This window comes from Protopterus annectens, chromosome 17.part0, assembly GCF_019279795.1.
Source record: "Protopterus annectens isolate FY-2018-M chromosome 17.part0, PAN1.0, whole genome shotgun sequence".
Taxonomy (NCBI): Eukaryota; Metazoa; Chordata; order Ceratodontiformes; family Protopteridae; genus Protopterus; species Protopterus annectens.
In genome coordinates, this window is record NC_056751.1 from 251,864,354 (window position 1) to 251,886,365 (window position 22,012).

General features: G+C 44.1%; 1 protein-coding gene across 1 annotated transcript in view; it reads right to left on the minus strand.

Moving 5' to 3' along the window:
• Positions 1-13,643: 13,643 nt before the first annotated feature.
• Positions 13,644-22,012, minus strand: part of TCP11L1 (t-complex 11 like 1) — a 969,080-nt gene continuing 960,711 nt past the window's right edge. The window contains exon 10 of the mRNA XM_044059530.1: positions 13,644-14,612. Within this exon, the coding sequence (XP_043915465.1) occupies positions 14,374-14,612 (239 nt within the window). The 3' untranslated portion in view covers positions 13,644-14,373. The remainder of the gene's footprint in view (positions 14,613-22,012) is intronic.

Consider the following 22,012-nt stretch of genomic DNA (forward strand, 5'->3'; position numbering starts at 1 on the left):
GACAAATGGATTTTACAGACAATAGACAAAGGTTACAGGTTTCACTTCCATACTCTACCAAGGAAGAGAGGAATGCCAAACCTACCACCAAACCAAAAGACAAACGCTCTAGGACAAATCAACCACTTACTAAGTATGAGAGCTATAGAAAAGGTACCGGCTATGGAACAAGGACAAGGATTTTATTCCAGACTTTTCCTGGTGCCAAGAAAAGAAAACCAATGGAGGCCTATTCTCGACCTGTCCGCTCTCAACACATATCTCATTGTTCCAAAATTCAAAATGCTGACCCTACAGCACCTTCCTCCCATGCTGGGCAAGGAGGCTTGGCTGGTGACTCTAGATCTCAAGGAGGCATACCTGCACGTCCCTATTCGACCAGATTGCAGAAGATACCTCAGATTTCTTGCAGGATCAGAGCATTATCAATTCTCAGCATTGCCCTTTGGCTTATCTACTGCGCCCAGAGTATTCACGAAATGCCTGGCATCAGTAATTGCTCATTGCAGGCTTCAGGAATTCAAATTTATCCATACCTGGACGACTGCCTGCTACAAGCGGACAACAAGATCAAATTAACAAAAGATTTGGAAAAAGTTATTCACCTACTGCAGGCCTTGGGATACACAGTCAACATAAAAAAGTCAAGGCTGGTACCATCCCAAATGATTACATTCTTGGGTGCAGAACTGGACACATCAAATCAAATGGCATTTCTCACAGCAGAAAAGCAAAAGCAACTACCACTCTATTTCAAGGCATTAACAACTCAGAACCAGCTTACAGCAAGGAAAATCCTGCAAGCCCTGGGTTACATGGCATCCTGCATAATATTGATCCCACATGCCAGACTGCATATGAGGAAGTTGCAATGGTACCCAAGGAATTTGTCTCAGCACAAGCACAGCCTAGAAACCCAAATTCCAATAATTCCATGCCTGAAGCAAGAATTCCTGTGGTGGGCTCAGGCCTGTCATTTGAACAAAGGACTGCCTTTCCACAGCCCTCACCCAAGCCAGACTATCACCACGGACGCCTCAGACCTCGGTTGGGGGGCACACATGGCAGACAAGTGTATACAAGGCCTATGGACACAGGATCAACTGAACCTACACATAAATCAAAAAGAGATGCTGGCAGTGAAACAGGCAATTCAGACATTCAGACCATTTCTTCAACAGGGTCATTTGCTGATAAGGACGGACAACACCACAGTTATGTGGTATATCAACAAGCAAGGAGGCACACATTCATATCCTCTATGCCGGATGGCAATGGACCTGTGAAATGTGGCCCTGAACCTCAACATTCAGCTCCAGGCCTTATTTGTGCCAGAAAGAGAAAATATATTAGCAGACACATTAAGCAGAACTACCACAGATGCCCACGAATGGATGCTGCATCCGGACATCTTCAAAACCATTACAGAGAAATGGGGGCTACCAGAAATAGACCTGTTCGCATCCCCACACAATCACCAATTGAGAAAATTCTGCACAAGGACATACCACCCACTTGCTTGGAAGGTGGACTCCCTATCCTTCAGTTGGGAAAACCTAACAGCATATGCATTCCCACCTCTACCTTTGATGCACAAAGTGCTACTGAAGATCAAAGAAGAGCACCCAAGGATCATACTGATAGCTCCAGACTGGCCGAGGCAGCATTGGTACCGACTTCTGAGAAGTATGTCTCGGACACACGCATGGCCTCTACCTCTAGTTCCTCTGCTGCTAACACAGAACAACTTCAAGATCCTGCATCCAAACTTGAAAACACTACAGCTAGCTGCTTGGAATCTTACATGAGACAAAATAACCCAGAACTATCTCAGAGGGTTAAAGACATTATCCTGGAGGCTCGCAGACCCTCCACAAGGAAGACTTATTCAGCAAAATGGAAAAGATACCTCATTTGGAGTGCAGCAAAAGGAGAAAATGTATCATTGGCAAACATAGCTAACATCCTGGAATATTTAGCAGAACTTTTCCACAATGGCCTGTCTTACTCTTCCATCAAGATTCATGCATCAGCAATTTCAGCAGAATAAAACATGGATCCTCCAGTCTTCTCTCATCCTCTACTCAGGCAGTTTCTGAGAGGAATCAAAAATGTAAAGCCTCCAAGGAAGCCACCTCTGCCTACATGGGACCTGAACTTTGTGCTGGAAAAGTTAACTCTTCCCCCTTTTGAACCAGCAGCAACAGCAGAATTACAGTTCTTATCTTGGAAAACTGCTTTCCTGCTTGCAATCACTTCAGCAAGAAGGGTTTCTGAATTACAGGCATTAATGGCAGTACAGCCCTTCCTTGTCTTCCATCAGGACAGAGTGTCCTTGAGAACTAACCCTACTTTTATGCAAAAGGTGGTCTCCAGGGTATCATTGAACCAAGCTATCCACCTACCAACATTCTTCCCCAACCCACAGAACAGGGGGGAAAGACTACTGCACACCTTGGATGTACACAGACAATTGCGCTACTACCTGGACAGAACCAAGAGCAATAGAAAAACTGACCAGCTTCTGGTAGCATATGCAGCAGGAATGGAAGGAAAAGCAATTTCAAAACAGACAATCTCAAAATGGATAGGAAATTGCATTAGATTTTGTTACTCCTTTCATGGGAAGACAACTCCAGAAAACATCAGACCTCACTCCACAAGGGCTACAGCCACTACTACAGCTTTCTTACGAGGAGTGGCTACCAAAGACATTTTAGAGGCTGCTACTTGGAGCTCCGTGCATACATTTGCCAAGCATTATAATCTGCCTTTATACTCCAGATCCCGAGCAGGTTTTGCAAGGGATCCTAACTACACCATAATCTTCTTAGTGCCTCCTCCCCCAGTTTGGCTATGGTATTCTACCCATTTGTTAGGACTGCAGATGCATCCTTGAAGGACATAGTACAGTTTTGTACCTACCATAAATGTAGATGTCCGAGAGGAATGCATCTGCAGTCAGGATTACCCGCCCTCCTTCCCCTCTGTGGTACTCCTAGGGTATTTGCCCATCTTGTAGCTAGCTGGGGGAATCTATTATGGTGTATTTGTTTGTATATATGTACATACATGTTTATTTGTTGTTTGCTCTATACTATTTGGAATCATTTGCATTTATCCAAATTTAGCCTTCCTAGAGGGCACCTGGCATCTGGGGCAAGAAACACTGAGGAAAATGGCGTTGGCTGATGCCTTTATACCCAATCGACAGTAGCAGTGACGTCGGGTGAAGTGCGACATCAGCCGAGGCCAGACCCAGACTTTGGAATCCGGCCGACCGAAGGGCTGCCTGAGGCAGGACAACCCATTTGTTAGGACTGCAGATGCATTCCTCTCGGACATCTACATTTATGGTAGGTACAAAACTGTACTTTCCTCCTGCAGAATTCTTAAAACACCACCTGGTAAAACAGTATCTTGTCTTTGGGAAGAAAGGACATTCTTTTGTTGATGTCGATTAAGCACCCCAGGAAGATAAATCTTTGCAAGGGTGTCAGGCACAGTTTCTGAAGGGTCAATTTGAACCCTAGCTGGGAGAGTAAGGTTGAGACCTTCGCCAGCAATTACAAACACCTGGGTACAGACTATGCACAGATGCGCAAGTAACCAAGGAAGGAAAAATGTGAATGACAACAGTCTGACAATGAGTCACTACCAAGGCAGACATCTGTTAAACACTCTAGGTGCAGTGGATAGCCCAAAGGGCAATGTAGAGAACACAGATAGTGTGAACTAGACTCAACAGATCTCAGAAACTGCTTGAAGTGATGAGCAAAGGGGATGTGATGATATGCATCCTTCAAGTCCAGAATCACTATGAAGCAGTGGTTTAGCAAAAGAGAAAGCACTGGCTGCAGGGTGAGCATTTCAACTTGGGGGCCTTGACAAATGTATTCAGTAAGGCTAAAATCACAGCCAGTCTCCATGATAGCTTTTTTTGGGAACCAGGAAAATTCTGGAGTAGAAACCTTTAATTCTTTTCATAGGAGAGACAGCATTTGCTGGAATATTGGAGGGAATAACAAAGTCTGGTCCAGCGGGTGAGGGGGAACTCCCATGAAAGGCAGATGTTTCTTTCACTGCCACCTGTAACCTCTGCCAATGATGTTGAGCACCCATATATCATAAACAGCCAGACCACCCTGTTGAAAGCTAACTTTCAAGGGGGGGGGGGCTTGAAAAAGATGGGTGCCACCCCTCAGCACACTCATAATTTAGAAAAAGGGTTATACTTTTTGGTAAAGGAACCCCTCTTACTAAGGTAAGCAGAATTCTTATCCTGTCATTTCCTTTTGGTGCCTTGTTTTTTTATTTGGCTGGGACTTTTGTTTGTTGGATCACAATATATTATCCTGCTTACTGGAGGGAAAACTTTGGAATATACAACATTTTTGATACCCCTCGCATCAGTTTGCCTCTGTCATCCCAGTGTTTAAGGATATGATTAGCTGCTGTACCAAACATACAATAGAATTAAGAGGAGCATTCATGGTCTCATTTTTTAACTCATCAGAAAAGTTTTGGCTGTGCCACTAAGCATTGCTGCATTTCCAGAAACAGTATTGGCCCCCTCCAAGGCACTCTTTAAAGCATGTTTGGACACTTGAAAAACACTGGATACAATATCTTTGACAAAGACTTTTTGCTCGGCAGGTAACAATGCAGCAGACTCATTTAAACTATACATGCAACTTAACACAAACTTCCATAAAAAACACTGGTAAGTTAAACACTTCTTTCTCCGAGAATCTAGCCATCTGCTTAGTTTATCTGAAGGGACTGAGTTTGATGAAGGCAGTCTTTTTACTGTAAGAGGTTGCTGGGGACAAAGAAGAAGGATTAACAGGTGGCTTGGAAGTCTCACACTTAATTTCTTAAACACTTTTTTTTAGGCAGAGACTCATTCGGCAGAGGAGAATTGCAAGTTTTCTTTAAAAACATCCTCAATTGCTGGGATCAATGGAAGGAAGGTCTCCACAGCTGGGATCTCATCCTCCAAAAGATCATAAACCCTGCTGATCTGAAGGCTTGGCAATGATTGCTCTCAAATGAAAACATCCCTAAATCTAGTCACCATTTGAGAAAAAGAAAACATCTGTTCGGGTTTCTGAACCTGTTATTCCTCAGACGAAACTGAGTAATCAGACTCTGACACTTCCAAAACCTAAGATTCCTGATCTCCTTCACAATAAGGATCCTTGGGTGGTTAAATGGGGTTGGGAGTGCCAGCATTACTCATAACCCAGGTTTGCATCTTGTAATCAGTGAATTATCAGTGGATATAGCCATAGCCACCAGCTCATGGAAACACACTCAGACACTGTTCCCCTGCAATGTGGTGGGTCTTCTGTCTCTTTCCAGCATGCACTACATTAGTAGAACACTCCCCGGGGCAGACATATTAACAATAGCAACAGATTTTGCACCCAGGCTATGGTACAGCTCTGAAGGATGTGTTAAACCCTTGTGTCATGCACAGTTGTGGTACTAACACCACACCACGGGACCTGGAGGAAAAAGAAGCCAAGTGGTCTGACAACTTGCCCAAGGCTACTGCAGAGTCACAAATTATAGGCTAAGGCATATTTCTTGATTTACTTTTATATTTTTAGGTGCACAAAGGGCAGACAGTAGGGGTGGGGGGCACCATATCAGAGTCCATCAAGTCAGGGGACAAAGCCAGATCAATACCAAATACTGGCTACATAGTCAGTCCAATAAAAATGGACATAACCCACTATTCGCCCTCTAAATAACAATCTACAATCTGTTTTTGCTAGGATATTATTCTGAATAATGCACTGAGTAAAATGACATTAGTTTCAGTAACAGATCAAAGGACAAAATACCTGTCATAAAAGTCTTCCAGTTTTAAGAAACAAAGGCTAGTTTCAGCCCCAAATGATTGGAAACAGCATAACTCAATCTTCAACAAGGAATAAATTATATATGTATGAAAAATTCCTGCCAAAAATGTTTAACATACAAAATGGTGTCAAAACTGTAATTTTAATGAAAAAAATGTTTAAAATGCAGTAAATCTAATCAGTCAACTCAAATAATCATAACCTCCCCCACACAAAAAAAACTAAAACAGCAGATTTTTGCTGTCAAAGCATTCAAATGAAGCTTTTAATTAATGGAATAACAGAAGTGATTAACTCACTCTTCTGGAAGCACAAGGCAATGAGAGGAACTGTACTAAAACAAACAGTACAGAAACTCAGTTACACATTCACCAATATCCATAAAACACATTACAATAGTTAAGAACCCAGCAATTAGCTTAAAATAAATGGTATAAACCGTATACTGTAGGTAAAGTCCAAGTGCAGAAAATCAGAAAAAACAAAATCAGCAGAATACATCAGTCAAGCACTGACAGAAAAAGGCAGAGGGAGGAAATAAAACAGAAAAGGGTTTCTTGTATGAGCTCAGCAGCTGAAGAGATCCAGAGTAAGGAGCAGTCTTCCAAGACATTATTCTCTTGTTATGGCATTACAAAACTGAAAGGGTCGTGTCTGGGGGTCTGGAAGAGAGTCCCCATACTGCCATGTGATTGTCCATCACTCCCACAGACAGGAAGTAGGAGGGACTCTGAGCTTTGGTAGACTGTTAAATAAAGTTTTGCAGGAAACTACTACCCTTATGCCAATAAGATAGTGTGTTTGTTGAACATCATCAGATGAATGCATGCCTGTGGAAATAATACAGACTCAAATGTTACTAGACAGATTATCAATAAAATCTGACACATTCTGTGTGCCCAAGAAGACTAAACACAAGGGGTGGTACAGGAGCCATAAAGTACAGTTTTGTACCTACCATAAATGTAGATGTTCGAGGATCCACATTGCTGCAGTCCTAACCATTGGGTAGTCCGCTGTCCAGTCGGCCCGAATACCAAAGTATATGGCTGACGTCGGTCAAGGCGCATTAGACTGGTGTCAGTACGTCAGGGTACTAATGCGCATGACCGACGCCATATCTTCAGTCTTTTCTTGCCCCAGATGTCAGAAGACCCTAAAAAAACAAGGCCCAAACCAAAACACCAAAAAGCCCTGCACCAAACTTATATACAATATATATATATATATATATATATATATATATATACAGATGTACAATAATATACAGCAACTCACACCACCACCCCTAAACACAGAGGGGAAGGCGGGAGGATAAATTGGACTGCAGCAATGTGGATCCTCGAACATCTACATTTATGGTAGGTACAAAACTGTACTATGTTCTTCATTCCACATTGCTGCAGTCCTAACCATTGGGTAGAATCCCAAAGCAGAGGTAAGGGAGGCTGGCAAATCATAAAGAAGCAGGGGCTGCCAACATGCCTTGCAAAATGGCTGTGGCAAAACCAGCCCTAGATTTAGAGTAGAGAGGAAGGTGGTAATGCTTAGAGAAAGTATGCACTGAACTCCAAGTAGCTGCCTCTAAAATATCCTTAGTTGCCACCCCTTAAAATGCTGTTGAAGTGGCAGTAGCCCTAGTGGAATGAGGCCTAATCCCAGCTGGAATCTCCTTGCCATGATGGGAGTAACAAAAAGAAATGCAAAACCCAATCCACTTAGAAATAGTTTGCTTAGACACAGGCTTGCCCTGAGAACTCAAAGCAAAAGAAACAAACAACTGCTGAGACTGCCTGAAATCCTTAGTCCTGCTTAAATAATAACGCAACTGCCTATGTACATCTAAAGTGTGCAAAATCTTTTCCCCTTTATTTTGGGGATCTGCATAGAAAGTAGGCAAATGAATAGTTTGGTTTAAAGCCACACTAGAAACCACCTTGGGCATAAAGGAAGGATTAGTACGTAATGATACCCTATCCTTATGGAAAATCAGAAAGGGCTCTACTGCCATAAGGGCCTGCAACTCAGAAACCCTTCTTGCAGAAGTAATGGCCAACAAAAAAGCAGTCTTCCATGACAAATATTTTAAATCAGCAGTACCCTTGAGGCTCAAAAGGTTGTAGAGTAAGTTTTTCCAACACAAAATTGAGATCCCAAGCAGGAGTAGGAGCTCTACGTGGGGTCTTATATTCTTTGCCCCTCTGAGAAACTGCTTGAACAAAGGATGCGAAAACAATGGTGGGTCACAATCATAGTGAGCTGAAATTGCTGCAGCATGAATCTTAATGGAAGAGAAGGACAAACCTTTGTCCAATAACTCAGTAAGATATTGAAGAGCCACACTCAAATTAGGCTCAGAAATCTCCAAATTCCTTGCTGCACTCCAAAATAAAAATCTCTTCCATTTTTCTGCATACACTTTCCGTGTACTAGGTCTTCTAGCTTCCATAATCACATTTAAAACTTGTTGAGGAAGTTGAGACCGGCTGTCTCTCAAAACAGAATATGCCATGCTGTTAGATGGAGAGCGAAGCTTGACATTGAGCAGGTGGCCATCTCTCTGAGACAAAAGGTGTGGAATCAAGGGTAAAGGCCATGGAGGCTTCTTTACTAGACTCCTCAGTAATGGGTACCAATGCTGCCGAGGCCAATCTGGAGCTATTAAAATCATCCTTGGCTTGTCTTGTCTGACCTTTAGAAGCACCTTTGGAAGAAGAGGCAGAGGTGGAAAGCATACACATGAAGATTTTTCCAACTGAAAGAAAGAGCATCCACTTTCCAAGCTGTGTGATGTAACCTCTTTGTGCAAAACTTTGGCAGCTGGTGGTTTAGTGGAGAAGCGAACAGATCTATGTCTGGAGTTCCCCAGGACACTGTCAACCTTTGAAATACATGAAGATCCAGTTTCCACTCGTGGGGATCCATGATTTGTCTGCTTAACACATCTGCTAAGGAGTTCTGTGCTCCGGCAGAAACCTTGCCTGAAGAGTTAGTTGCAAGCTGAGCGCAGTCTCCCATAAAATCATTGCTTGCCTGCACAATGGGTAAGAATGTGTTCCCCCTTGTTTGTTGATGTACCACATGACAGTTGTGTTGTCTGTTAGAATCAACACCTGCCCTGGAAGAAGTAACTCCTTGAAAGCCATTAATGCAAACTGGACTGCTAACATCTCTTTCATGTTGATATGTAGATGCTGTAGTCTGGCAGGCCACTTGTCTTGTATCCACTTTCCATTTAGATGAGCTCCCCAAGCAATGTCTGAGGCATCTGTCGTTAGAATCTGACTCGCCTCTGGCCGGGTCACAGAGAGTCCCTTGTTTAGGTGACATTCCTGAGCCCACCACAAAAATTCCTTTTGAATGCAAGGTATTATTTGAATGACAGTGTCCAAATCCTGGCAGTGCTGTGTCCATACATTTTGAGTTACCATTGCAGCTTCCTCATATGCAGTTTGGCATTGGGAAGCACCAGAATACAAGATGCCATGAACCCTAATGCTTGAAGGACTGTCCTTGCAGTCAGCACGGACTGATGAGATAGTTGATGAAAGTAAAGGGATAGACTCTGTTGTTTGTCCGGGGTTAAAAAGGCCATCTGGGCTGCTGTATTCAGTCTCACACCCAGAAAGCACATGTCTTGAGAGGGTACTAGACTGGACTTTATTTCGTTCACAGAATACCCTAGGCATCTTAGCACTGCTATAACATATTCCAGATGCTGTAGAAGGTCCTCCTTTTCTTGAGCCAGAATCAGGCAGTCGTCCAAGTAAGGATAGATTTGAATTCCTTTTAGTCTGAAGTAAGCTATCACTGGAGCCAGAACCTTTGTGAATACTCTGGGCGCAGTAGATAAGCCAAAGGGCAATGCAGAGAACTGATAATGAGAATTTCCAGCTCGAAAACGCAGATACTTCCTGCAACTTAGTCTTATAGGCACATGAAGGTAAGCTTCCTTGAGATCTAAAGTTACCATCCAGTGGTCTTTGCCCAGCAGAGGTAAAAGCTGTTGTAACGTCAACATCTTGAACTTGGGAATGTCCAGATAAGTGTTGAGGATAGATAAATCCAAAATTGGTCTCCACGTGTTCCCCTTCTTTGGTACTAGGAACAGGCGAGAATAAAATCCTAGGCCCCTTTCCGATACAGGGACTGACTGAATGGCCCCTATTTGGAGTAACAGAGAAATTTGCTTGTGAGCCTCTTTCCTTTGTGCAGGAGGAACGTCTGGCATGCCTTTGAAAGGGGGCAATGTATGGAAATTAAACCTGTAACCGTGGTGAATGATATCCAACACCCATCTGTCTTGAGTAATTAAATCCCAATTTTCTTTGAAAAGAGACAGTCTTCCTCCCAAAGGAGCTGCCAGGCGAGAATCTACTGGCAGCTGAAAAGCAGGTCATTGGGTCTGTTTACGAAAGGACTGACCCCTGCCCTCACCAGAAGTCTGAGCAGGTGAACTCCTGATCTAGGCGTAAAAGAACCTTGAGCTCTGCCCCTACCACGTCTAGACCTACCCCTAGACTGGGAATCATACGCAGGATATGTCCATCCCTTAGTAGGCCAATTTCTACTAAACTTTGGTGGCTGCACCTGCAAAAATCTTTAACAGTTTGCATAGACTTAGCTTTGTCCTCCATTTTCTTCAGGACTGCTTCCACAGGCGAACCAAACAACACATCAGACTGTAAAGGAGCATCCAAAATCCTTGTCTTAACATGCTCAGCTAAATTCTGATCCCTCAACCAGGCATGCCTGCGAAGAACAGAACTAGTGGCAGCCACCCTCGAGGAGGCCTGCACAGCATCAAAACCACATTGCAAAGAATGCTTACCCACTTGTTCAGACACATGAAGTAAATCCAGCAACTCTTTACACTCTATACCTTCCGCCAAAGCATCCACCTTAGATTTCAATTGTGAAAGGAGATAATTTTGATATTTTAGCATGTGAAACTGACAATTCAACGCTCTCATGGCTAGAGTGGAAGAAGTATACACTTTCTTTCCCCACCTATCCAAAGCCCTTGCCTCTTTATCAGTGGGAACAGGATTTTTAACCACAGAGGCCTTAACACCTTTAGGCCCCTGAGAAACAGTTTCTGGGTCCGCCCTAGGACTCTTAAACAAATACTTATGAGCTTCGGGCACCCTATAGTACCTATCAGGTTTAACAGGAGCAGGAGGCAAAGAGTCAGGGTTCAGGGAAGCCTCTGCAAAAACATCTTCCACCACATTCAACACAGGAGGTATAGCTAAGGGTCTATGTTGAGGTAAAAATAAGAATTCCCTAAGCCTTTTCCTGGAATCAGAGTAATCTTGGCCTTCCCATTTAAAGTGTTCCCTCATGGAATGCAGAGTCTCTGAAAATGAGAAATCCTCAGGAGGAGAAGCTGTAGGTGTGGAATCATCCACATCAGAATCAGAATAAGGAGGAAATTCCTGTAATTCTTCAGAAGACTCGAAGCCTCTGAATACTGTTCCAAACTCTCAAACTCAGGTTCCACCCTAGGCCTCTTATCAGGAGGGGGCATAGAGCCTCTAATCATAGTAATTAAATCTTCTGCCATTTTAAGCATATGTTTCTTAGGCACAGAACCTGAAGTGCTAGGAGCAACCCCCACTGTAGCTGAACTTGGCCTACCTCTGAAAGAAGTTTTGGCAACAGTAGGAGAAGCTCTAACTAACTTGGGAACAGAAGGAAGAACAGTTACCTGAGAAGCCCCCTCAGCCTGGCCTACCTCCTGAGAGGGCACATCCTGTAACAATAAAGTGTCTGCCTGAGACTCCAAAGAAACTCCTGGCAAAACCTCTGGCTCCACAGAGCCTTCTAAAGAACCGACGTCCGGGACTGCCGGTTCATCAACCCTAGGCTTCGCTGTTTTGTCTTTGCGCTTCTTAGATGAAGCGGGCGTCGGAGCATCCGACGGCATTTTGTAATTACAACGCTTCCCAAACACTAACCTGGCACAGTCTATCCTTCTCTTAATAGTGCGTTTATTAAATCTAGCACAAGAGCGGCAACCAACAACGTCGTGCTCAGGCCCTAAACAAGGTATACACAGAGTATGGTAATCCCTATGAGGTATCTGTTTCCCACAAGAAATACAGTTATTCACTTTTTCTGACATCCGGTTAAATACTGAGGCAAGAAAAAACCAAAATGCTCCCCAACGGGGTACTTAGCCAACTTTGATTCGGTCTGAAACTCCGACTTCGGAAATATTTCAGAACGCCAACCTGCACTCGCAAGAACTGCTTCTGCATCGGACCATGCGGCAAAAAAGACTGAAGATATGGCGTCGGTCATGCGCATTAGTACCCTGACGTACTGACGTCAGTCTAATGCGCCTTGACCGACGTCAGCCATATACTTTGGTATTCGGGCCGACTGGACAGCGGACTACCCAATGGTTAGGACTGCAGCAATGTGGAATGAAGAACATCTTTCTAGTACAAGAAATACAAACTCAAGTGCTATTTTTTAATATAGCACCTAATACTTGTCTGGGATACTGCACAGTGCTGCTAGAACTAAATGACATTTTTGTTACACCTGTGAAACTTAACCACTTTGATTTATGTCAAGCAACCTAGAGTACTGTAATCTCAATATCTCTATGGCTTATAATGGAGCAGTACGTATTCAATCTGACTGAATACATTGCATGTAACACATTTTACTCATAATATGTATACATACAAGAAGAAAATATGCGAAAGTGATTTAGCCAGACAATGGAATGACAAAGTTACAAGAAAAATGTTTATTTTATTTTTGTTTATTTTGTTTCTTTTAGAAACAGTCCTACTTTAAAAGCTACTAGGAAACTATGATTAAAAGATGCTGTAAAATTACACTGGGCCCTCAGAACCTTATGCCTTTCATTCATTTATTTATTATAACTATTCAATAATTTTTACCAGTTTCTATTGTATTTTGATTTTTATTGACTCAGTAATTTTATTGTTGGTAAAAATCATGTGATTTTTAACATATGTAGCAATGAACTGCATCATTTAGTTTGATGATGCTCCATTAAGAATGAAATGAATACTCAACCAATGAAAGCAGTTTGGTTTCTGCTTTGTTCATTTTACCAATATACAGCAAATGGAAAAACTCATAACATGCACAATCAACACACATTTGACAACATCTTAGATTTTTGCTCAGTGCATAAATAATCCCAACTATTTATATCTACTGTAATATATTGTATGTGGTACCAATTAAGTTGGTGCAACCACAAAGATATCAATACTATGATGCAGGCTTTTCCTTTTCACTTCTGAGAAAAAGGTATAAAGCTTCCCAATGCTGGGTGCTTTCTGGTTTTAAAAAGAAAAGAAAAACTGCCTTTAAAAACAGTACCTGGCAAGCAAACTGTATGCTATGGGAACTGGCAACCTGGCATTTTATTGCTGCAGACTTCAACATTTCACACCTATGAGAGATGGTGAAAGACAATTATTTTTAAACTATGCAATACTAAACAAAGAATTTAAATAAATAATGCTCATTTGTCTTCTTTGTCTTTTGGTTGCTCCCATTAGGGGTCGCCACAGTAGGTCATCAGTCCACAGAAACTACTGCCAGTGGAGTTTTTACTGCGTTGAGTTGCCAGCCCAGCACCCAACCTTCACAGAAGGCGCGCACACACATATACCTAGGGCCAATTTTGAGCATCTTATCCACCTGCAGCATGTCTTTGGAATGTGGGAGGAAACCAGAGCACCTGAAGGAAACCCACGGGACCACAGGGAGGACATGTAGACTCTGCACAGAAGGCACTCCAGCCGAGAATCGAACCAGAGGGCCTTTTGCTGTGAGGTGACAATGCTAACCTCTGCAACACAGTAGCCACTCACAAATAATGCTCATTTGTAAACCTGTAAAATGCAGAACTGTCACTGCAAATACTAATTACATTTTAAAATTTTAGACTTTAGAGGCAAAAATGAGTAATTATTTTGGTTCCAAAACGTCATAACAAAATTTAAATGCCTGAAAATGCAATAACAAGGTCTACCACAATTAGACCATAAATATTTTGTATCCCAGTAAGAAACAAGGACCATAAGATCAACACATTTCAAACATACTTAGATGCCCATTTTGTACTATATGCAGCCTGGCCACTAAATATGCTTATACTGAAACTAATTTACAGTAATATTGTCAGTCTGAATAAATACCACAAAACTACAATTTTTCTTCCAAACTTAATACAATTAAAATGAATTTGGAAACCAGTACACATTGTCATTTCTGTAAAGAACACGGGCACTGCAAAGTTAGAAGGAACAGCTTAGCACTTGGAGCAGGTTGAAGGAATGTCACAAAACTCAATGCAGGAAAACATCCAGAACTGGAATAACTCATCTTCCATCTCCAATTCCAACATTTGTTTCCTCCCTCCAAAATTCATTTCCTAACTTTATTGTTCTTATAAATGTGCCAGATTAAAAAAAAAATGCTGCATCTGGTACATGACTGTGAAGCATTAAACCGATTGCTCTGGGCAATTAACTACATCAGATTCATCCTTATTCAGCAGTTTACTGAGAATATTACTATAGTATGGACCAAAGACCATTTTATTGTAGTTGACAAGGCGAATGTATTTCACAGCTATTTCCTCTAGTTCTTTCTGAATTGGGACTAGTCCCCCAGGTATCACAGGGACGGATTTTTGGTGACCTGATGTAAGGTAATCCTGCAGGAATATCTGAATGCGAGAATCTAAAAAAAGAAGAGACAAAGAGAAGTAATGTTCAAAATACTGAAAACCTTCTGGTATAAAGCTTTTTAAAACCCCATGCTGAAGCTGTTTCATTTGAACAACCATGCTGAATCTTTATAATTTTTCCCCATAAAGTACAATTATGCATGTAAACTTACCATAACAGCAGACATTTGAATGATTACTCCAGCAGAAGCCTAAGCTATATAGTTTATATTCTGCTTAGGATATAACAGCCATGCAGCATCCAAAGCTTCAGGGCTCCTTCTACATGCCCAAAATGTTTGTCAGCTTGACCTGAGCTGACTAAAAGACATGTCTGGGCACAAAGCCCTTCAAAGCTTTCATGTCAATTGAAGAGCCAGGCTGAGCCCTGAAAGGTATTGCTAAGAAAAAAAAGTTATGTACTCACCATAATATTCCATCGGAGTAGTTGTACTTCATTTGTCTTCAAACTTTGGGCTTCGGATCCAGCATGGGTCCGACAAGCCTGCTTAGCTAGCATCACTGATCTGAGCTCTCAGCTTGTCCCCCCTACCCATAATGCCTCATGTCTCCTTCTTCCCTTAAGATCGAGTTTGCTGCTGACAATAAAAATACACCCAACCCAACAAGGCCTTACCACTACTGGCTGTCTAAAAAATTCCTGAGCCAAGGAACATAAGGAGCCTTTTGTGACAAACACTTTTTTACACATGGTAAGAATAAAAATGACAAGGCAGGGAGAAGGAGGGGGGGGGGGGGCGGTTGAAGACAAATGAAGTACAACTACTCAGATGGAACGTTATGGTGAGTACATAACTTCTTTATCTGAAGTAGTTTACTTCATTTGGCCTTCAACCTTTGGGACAGAGTCCCCAGCTACTCACACCTGGGAGGCCCTCATGAAAGGATATTCCGGAGTACGGCGGAGCCAAACTAAACCTTACCTCTGGAAATGATGTCCAACTTATAGTGGGAAATGAAGGTATGAGATGAGGACCATGTAGCAGCAGAACAAATGTTATCCAGAGAGACCCTGGACCAGAATGCCGCCGAGGTAGCCATAGACTTGGTAAAATGTGCTTTTACTTGATATGGCGGAGAGAGACCCTTAGCTAAATAGGCCCTGGTAATGCATTTGGTTATCCATCTGGCAATTGTAACTTTGGAAATTGGTTTGCCCAAAAAGAGTTTAGCATAAGAAACAAACAACTGGTCATATTTTCTAAAGGATTTAGTCCTGTGAAGGTAGAAACATAGTTGTCTATGTACATCTAACAAATGCAATTTATATTCTCCCATTTTGAAAATTTGGAAAAAATACTGGCAGGCTGATAGTTTGGTTTATGTTTACTTCAGAGGCCACCTTTGGCAAAAAAGAAGGACTGGTGCATAAAGAGAGACTATCCTTGTGGAAGATCATGTAAGGCACTTTGATAGAAAGAGCTTGGAGTTCCGACACCTTTAGGAAAGCCTTGCAGAGCTTCGAAGATACCAAGGAAGTCATACTATCCCCTACGTAAAAGTAGAGATAGCGGCCAGTTGTACTTCAATAGCGTACGAACTGGCGCCCTGTTGAAAAAAGACCAGCTAAGAAACCTAAAACTGTCAAGACCGGAGTCGTAAAAGGGTCTAAGGCATGCTGCGAAGCCCAGATCAAAAAACGCTTCCATTTGCTACGGTAGACGCTTCTGGTTGATGACCTGTGAGCTGCAACCAGAATCTCCTTAACCGAGGAAGATAAACTGGGAGTCCTGATGATCATGGGAAATGGAGCAGCCAAGCCGTGAGTTTCAGACTGACCAGATCTGAATGCAGAATTCCCAAGGGGTAAGAAATAAGATCTGGAACTGGATCCAGAGTCCATGATGGAACTACTGTGTGAGACCATAGGGATAGGAACCAGACTTGGTGAGGCCAGAATGGGGCAAAGAGGATGACTGTGCTCCCCAGCCTGCAAGGTTTCTGCAGAAACTTGGAGATCAAGGGCAGAGGAGGATAGGCATAGAGTAGACTGGGTGGCCAAGCAAGAACGAGAGCTTCTCTGGGGGCTTCCCCCTGAGGGGGGCACATGGCGAAGAACTCGCTGCACTTCATGTTGGAAAGAGATGTGAAGAGATCGCAGCAAAGACGACCCCCACCTGAGGAAGATCTGCACCGCCACTGAAGGGTTCAGAGACCACTCTCGTAAGGCATCAGAATGGACCTGCTGAGCCTGTCTGCTAGAATGTTGGACCAACCTGGAATGTGCGTTGCTACCAGAAAATGACCAGTGGAAATTACCCATTCCCACACTCCCATGGCTTTGCGACAAAGGGGGTATGATCTGGTTCCCCCCTGTCTGTTGATGTACCAGACTACTGACATGTCCGTCTAGATGGCAATTGTCCCTAGAGCCAGATGGGCATGAAAAGCACCGCCCTCATCTCTAGCACGTTGATATGCAGACTGGTCTCAGGAAGGGACCACATGCCTTGGACCATCCGCCCTGAGCAATGCCCCCCCACCTGAGCAGGGAGGTGTATGTGGTCACTGTAGCTTTGGGCAAGAGTGGAAGAAAGGGGCGACCCTATGCTATGTCTGGAGACTGAATCCACCACAGAAGACAGTCCCTGCACACCCGGTTATTCAAACAGGATAAGACAACGGTTGGTCCAGAAGAGACCACTAGACAGCAAGAGTCCACTGTACAATGCACATGTGAAGGCGTGCTAAGGGCAATAGTTGAATTGTAGCTGCCATTGAACCCAAAGCCTTGAGAACTGAATCCACCACTGGAATCTCTGTATGAAGAACCTGGAAGACATGCACCTTCAGACTGTGTATTCTCTCCGGGGTAAGAAAGACCTGTATTTGAATCGTGTCTAACTCAGCTCCAATGAAGTCCATGCTCTGAACTGGAGCCAGTGCTGATTTGGAGAGACTGATGGTAATGCCTAGATTTTTGGCTAAGAGTAGAAAGAGAGTCCCTGGCTTGGTATAGAAGATGCTTGGTCTGGGCAGCAAAGAGCCAATTGTCCAGGTACGGAAAGACCTGAATACCCTGAAGCCTCAGGTGAGCCGCAACTACTGCCATCACTTTGGTGAACACCCGGGGGGGGTAAGACCAAAGGGAAGGGCTCTGAATTGAAAGTGATTTGCTCCTAGCCGGAACAGAGAAACTTCTGGGAGCATCTGTCCATCTTGATATGGTAGTAAGCGTCTTGGAGGTCGATCGAGCAGATCCAGTCATTCATTTACAGATAGGGCAAGACAGAGAGAAGAGTGACCATCCGAAATTTCATCTTGGTTACTGCCAGGTTTGGGGTGGAAAGATCCAAGATGGGTCTTAGGTCCCTCGTCTTCTGGAATAAAACCCCAATCCAGACTGGTCTGGGGGAACCTTTGGATAACTCGTTTGCTTAGCAATTTGTCTACTTCTAAGACTGCTGCCTCCCGTTGAGCGGGTGGAACATCTGAGTGGTGCCTGGGAAGAAGAGGAGTTTGGGTGAAGGGAATTGAATAGCCTCTGGATATGATATGCAGCACCCAGCAATCATTTGTAACAGACTCCCATGCCGCTGGGTGCAGAAAAAGGTGATCCCCAACTGCCACCAGAGAGGAACAGTCAGGGAACCCTTCAGGGCTGCTGCCCGGGCCTGTCCAAAAAAGGTTCTTGGGACCCAGTATTTCTCTGACCTCCCCCCCCCTCTCTGCCTCTGGGTTGGCATCTATCGTAACCCCCTCTGCCTCTGTGGGACGAATTATCCTGAGTGTCCTGGTAAAATGCCTGAGACTTTCGGAACCACATCTTCTTCTTCCCTCGCTGATTCCTAGAAAAGGATCTTTGAAGGGAGGAGAAGCGGATCCCAACAGCAGACAGAGACTTCCTATCCTTCTCATTCTGGACAAGTGCCTCTCTCACTGACTTCTCAAAAAGGGAAGAACCATCAAAAGGGGCATTGGTAAAAGACGCCTTAAAGGGGTCAGAGAACTGATGCAGCTGGAGCCAGGAATGGCCCCTGATGGTGATTCTTGAACCAGCAGCCCTAGCGGCTCCCACCGTGGCATGGTAGAGGAGGCCCATGGACGTATTAGAAATGGTGTTTAGAGTGGCCATTTGGGTGGAGAACGTCTTTTTGTCCTCTGCCAACATGGTCTCTGGGGTCGATTCAGTGACCTCCTTGATTAGGTCACCCTGTAATCGTGTCAGGTGTGCCATATAGTTCAGCTCCCAGATGGCAAAGGTCGCTGAAGCATGCATCTGCTTCCAAAAGCAGTCCAAAGTCTGTGAATCGTGGTAAGAGGGTGGACCGTACAGCTCTCCTGAGCTAACTCTTTCTTTGTGGTCACTGCCACGACCATAGCATCTACCAGAGATCCTTTGAACCAGTGCATCCTGTCTGCTGGGGGACTGAAAACATTGTCAGGACGTTTTGGGATAGGCTCCACTGTATCCGGCTCCTTCCACACCAGAGATGTTATTAGATCCACCAAGGGATCTGCGGGAGGTGACACCCAGGAAGTAGATGGGCCCATGCCAAATGCCTCAAGAAACACTGTTTCGTCCAGGGTCGGTTTTTGGGCAGACCATCCCCCTTCTGGCATAGGATTTCCATGATGTCTCCAAAGGAGATATCCTCGGGGGGAGATTGGGAGGAACCTTCCCCTTCCTCCAAATCAGTGTCTGAGGTCTTCCTCCAAATCAGTGTCTGAGGTCATGGACTTGAAAGGGGAGTTTCGGTGTCTCCTCTTACATGTCCGTTTGCTAGGGACCTCCTCAGCATGGATCTCTGGGAGGAGGACTCGAAACATCCAGATGCTCCCTGACTGGAGCAGCTTGAGGCATTACAGGCGCGGGCTGTCCCTGAGAGGACAAAATGGTCAGAACCGTACCAAAACCAGAGGGGGTCAGGGTGGAATCAGAGGACGGGATGATCAAGGGTCTCAACAGCGCCGAGAGAACCCTCTCCACCGCGTCGAAAGCAGATGGAGAACGGATCTCCAAAGCGGACACCAACAGAGCCGTTCCCCTCTGATCTGACAGGGGAGTTGGAGCAGAGACTCTAGGAGCCGAGATACCAAGGGAGTAACTGCAGTCTGCCTCACTATGAGCAGACAGCACCCTCTCGGATCCGACCCAGAGACTACGGCCCCAACAGCTCTGATTCAACATGATCTGATCTGACAAACTCAAAGCAATGGCTGGCGTTCAGGTACTAGGTACCATTAGCACCAACCCCTCAACCCCAAGGGTCCTCTGATCCAAGGGCTCCAATACCACAAGTCAGATCGGAGAAGGAGAAATTGAAGAGAAAAAGGTTTGCGAGACACCCCCACCAGAGGGAGAGGGTGCAGGCAAGACCCCCATTTGAATTTGAGTGCAGATGAATTTCCACATCATTTTGTCCATCCTGTCCATCTCCACTTCAGCAAGGGACCGGGTGGAGCGGGAAGAGGAGGCTACGGAATCAGGTCTAGAATGGCAGAGAGGGGAAACCGGAGACCGCATTCTGATCTCCTCAGCCTCCTGAGAAAATCTAGGGGAGCAAAGCTGAGGAGAACCAGGGCTGGAAGTCACAATCTTGGAGGGCGGACCAGTCGGGACAGAGCAGTCGGGAGACCACTTGCGGGCCTATCCTTTTTTGCCTTCTCCCTTCCTCAGACCTCATGGCGGGAGTTTGAGTCCCTGAGGCCTGGGAAGGGGAAGATACTGCTGCAGGTGAAGATCCAGTGCAGGGGGTGGGAACAGCCGTTCCCAATGCGGGCAAAAGGCCTTAACTATCAGTTTGTTCCTCCTGTCCTGAAATGCTCTGGAGTTAAACCCAGCGCAGATAGGACAGGAGGTATCAAGGTGAGAGGCACAAAAGCACACGACACACCAAGTGTGGCCATCAGCAGGAGAGTGCTTATGGCCACACTGAGAATAGCATTTGAAGCCAGATTTAGGGGCTTCAGATATCGTCCCCTAGATAAGGCCCAAGATACACACAGACACACGCAAGCTAGGGAAAGATGGCAGAAAAGGGATTTTTTTGTGTGTGCATTACCGACGCTAATTGGGAGGGGAGGACAGCAAAGAAGATTAGAAAGGACAAAAACTGTAACTCACTTACGTGAATTATATCAAAAAACACACCACGCTGCCAAAAGCTCGGACCACATTGCAGGCTATATCAGCAGCAAACGAGATCTGAAGAGAGGAAGGAGACAGGGGGCATTATGGGTAGGGGGGAGGAGCTGAGACCTCGGATCAATGATGCCGGCCATGTTGGATCTATGCTGGATCTGAAGGCCAAAGTTTGAAGACCAAATGAAGTAAACTACTTCAGATAAATTAATTTCCATACCCTGGAATAAAAAACACACCAAAAAACAAGGGGGAGGGAGGGAGTGCCTTCTGCAACAGGGATCATTCAAACATTAACTGCTATGGTTAAGTTTACTTATACAACTGTACTATGTTCTTCATATTGATCACTGCTGCAGTAGCCTAAGCTATATGACTAGATTATATAGCTTACAGCAACTGGGAGGAGGAAGGAGAGGGGTTCAGGAGCCCCTGGAGAATGGTCCTAGCACAGCCTGACCTAGACATTTAGAAGGAACCTAGCTTGTAGTGCGCTGTAAAACTATGTATGGAGGACCAAAGTGCTGCTTCTAGAATGTTTCTAGAGTCAACCCATTCCAAAATGCCACAGACAAAATCAAGGCCCTAGCAAAATATGTCTTGATCCATTAGGCAACTACTTAGAAATAGTCTGTTTTGTCAGATGTCTTTTTTCCTATTTTCACAAGAAATAAACAACTGATTAGATCTTAAATGATTTTGTTCTCTCAAGACAGTACCCAAGTTGTCTATGACATCCAAGGTGTTGAGTATCCTTTCTCACTTGTTTTTAGGTTCTGGAAAGAAGACAGGGAAATGGATAGCTGGGGCACCAAGTTAGGCATCAGTCAGGATTAGTTCTTAAGGAAACCCCATGTCTGTGGCAAATGAGAGAGGGTTGATCCACTGTAAGAGATCAGATACTCATTGTTCTGACCTCTACAAGATGAATAACATTATTTTTCATGTTAAGAACCTCAAGTCAGTCTAATCAGCTGGTTCAAATGGAGCAAGAATTTGTCTTTCTAACAAAATTGAGATCCCAGGAGGAGCTACTAGTTTTCTATGAAGTTTGATATGTAAAACCCCTTTCAAAAACATTTTCACACGAGACTGCATTGAAAGAGGGTGATCCATGGGCAAACATGCTGAAATGGCTATCAAATAAACCTCAGAGGAGTAAGATACACCAGAGGATAGAAACTCACAAAAATAATGTAGAACCCTGAATGGGTGCTGGTTCCTGTTTTGGCACCAAATGCAAAACCTTTAACATCTACTAATATATAATTTTCAAATAGCAGATTTTTCTTGACTTTTCTAATACTT